The sequence below is a fragment of the Sinocyclocheilus grahami genome, unplaced genomic scaffold (genome assembly GCF_001515645.1).
Source record: "Sinocyclocheilus grahami isolate Dianchi unplaced genomic scaffold, SAMN03320097.WGS_v1.1 scaffold10149.1, whole genome shotgun sequence".
In the NCBI taxonomy this organism is placed as follows: domain Eukaryota; kingdom Metazoa; phylum Chordata; class Actinopteri; order Cypriniformes; family Cyprinidae; genus Sinocyclocheilus; species Sinocyclocheilus grahami.
The window spans coordinates 1,690-3,199 of record NW_015513069.1 but is presented as its reverse complement, the minus strand read 5'-3'; the positions used below and the strand labels follow the sequence as shown (position 1 = coordinate 3,199).

The following is a 1,510-nucleotide window of genomic DNA, read 5'->3' as shown; positions in this document are numbered from 1 at the left end:
AAACAAAGTCACCTACATCTTGGATGCCCTGTGGGTAAGCAGATATTCATTTTTGGATATCAAATTTTCATTCTTGGGTGAACTATCCCTTTAACCCTCGACCGCTTGACACAAACAGGGCACAAAACACGGCCTGAGCTCCTCACATCTGTTCTTATGCAGTAAAATATGTTCTATTTATTTCTGATGGAAGAAAATGAAATAAATAGAACGTAAAAATGACACTCAAATGTGTCACAGGGTTGCTCCTCAGTGGGGACTAGTAACTAGTTTATAGCTACTGATAATGATATTCAATAATATAAATATTTCTTTACTTATATTATTTAATAAAGTCATCGTTTTCAAACCTAGAATCAGCAAGCTTTTATTTTGGCAGGCAAGTAAGTATAAGCGCTGCTGGTTTTAGCGCTGCCAAGTGAAGCGCGCCAGTGAATGAAATGTCACAGTTTTGCTCTGAAACCATACAGCAGCCTAGATTTATGCTTTCAGTTCAAATGGAAATCCTATACAGTATTACAGTTAGTCTATCTAAAATGACTTACCCAGTGCAACACACCACTTATGTGCATCCCTGACTATAATATATATATAATATATCAAATATCATTGTTATATATTGTCATATCGGCCAGCACTGAAACTCGCTCTGTTAAAGCAGTAACCATGTGTCTTGTGAAAAGCTCCATACAAACATATTTGACTTTGATTAAATATATCACATAATTATGTGACACCAGTTTGTGCCTTTTTTGTGGAAAGCGCAGGACGTCCCGGGTGAATCTCTCTACTCATATAAGTGTCCTAGAGCTAACAAGACACAAGCGAGCCAGAAGAGCTGCACATTTATCATCTAATGAGAGGACAGTGAAATCTGCTGGTGTCACACGCAGAAGCTGAAGCTCACCTATGAGTCCCTTCTCTGTACTGGACGTGATCGTCTTGTACGAAGCATCTGTGCTTTGCTGATCTTGTGTCTTGCGTTTGACGGTGCCGTAGCTGCCCTTGTAGGTGTCCGACAGAGAACTGCAGGACGTCCAGCTCTGTCTGGATTGACTGAGCTCAGATCCGTCTCTGGAGCAGCTGTCCTCTGGCAAACCCGGGCCGATCTCCACCTCGGCGATCGGGCCGCCCATGGGCGTGTGGCGATGGTTGAGCAGGTCCAGAGCTCGCTGGCTTGGAAGAGTCTGGAGGCTGTCGTGGGAGTTACTAGAGCAGGAGGTCCAGCTCCCGCGGCCGCTGTCGGCCAGCTCAGAGACGGAGGTTTGCTCGGGCACCGTCAGCTCCTCCGCGCTGCTGGAGAACGTGAAGCTGGTCTCCCTCACGACAAGGTGTAGAGCTGAAGATGAACTGGGATGAAAGAAAAGCAGTGATTAAACATACATCGCATTCAGCTGCAAAACATGGTGCAAGTTTAAAATATGGGGTGATACCGGGGGTCGTATAGCCTATTCCTACATTACTTGAAGCTCCTTGATGGCTAAATTCAAAATCGTAATTGCACAATGTG

The 1,510-nt window shown here is 44.5% G+C and overlaps 1 protein-coding gene across 1 annotated transcript in view; it reads right to left on the bottom strand.

Moving 5' to 3' along the window:
- Positions 1-495: 495 nt before the first annotated feature.
- Positions 496-1,510, bottom strand: part of LOC107578430 (rap guanine nucleotide exchange factor 6-like) — a 2,689-nt gene continuing 1,674 nt past the window's right edge. Inside the window, exon 2 of the mRNA XM_016264385.1 lies at positions 496-1,350. Within this exon, the coding sequence (XP_016119871.1) occupies positions 792-1,350 (559 nt within the window). The 3' untranslated portion in view covers positions 496-791. The remainder of the gene's footprint in view (positions 1,351-1,510) is intronic.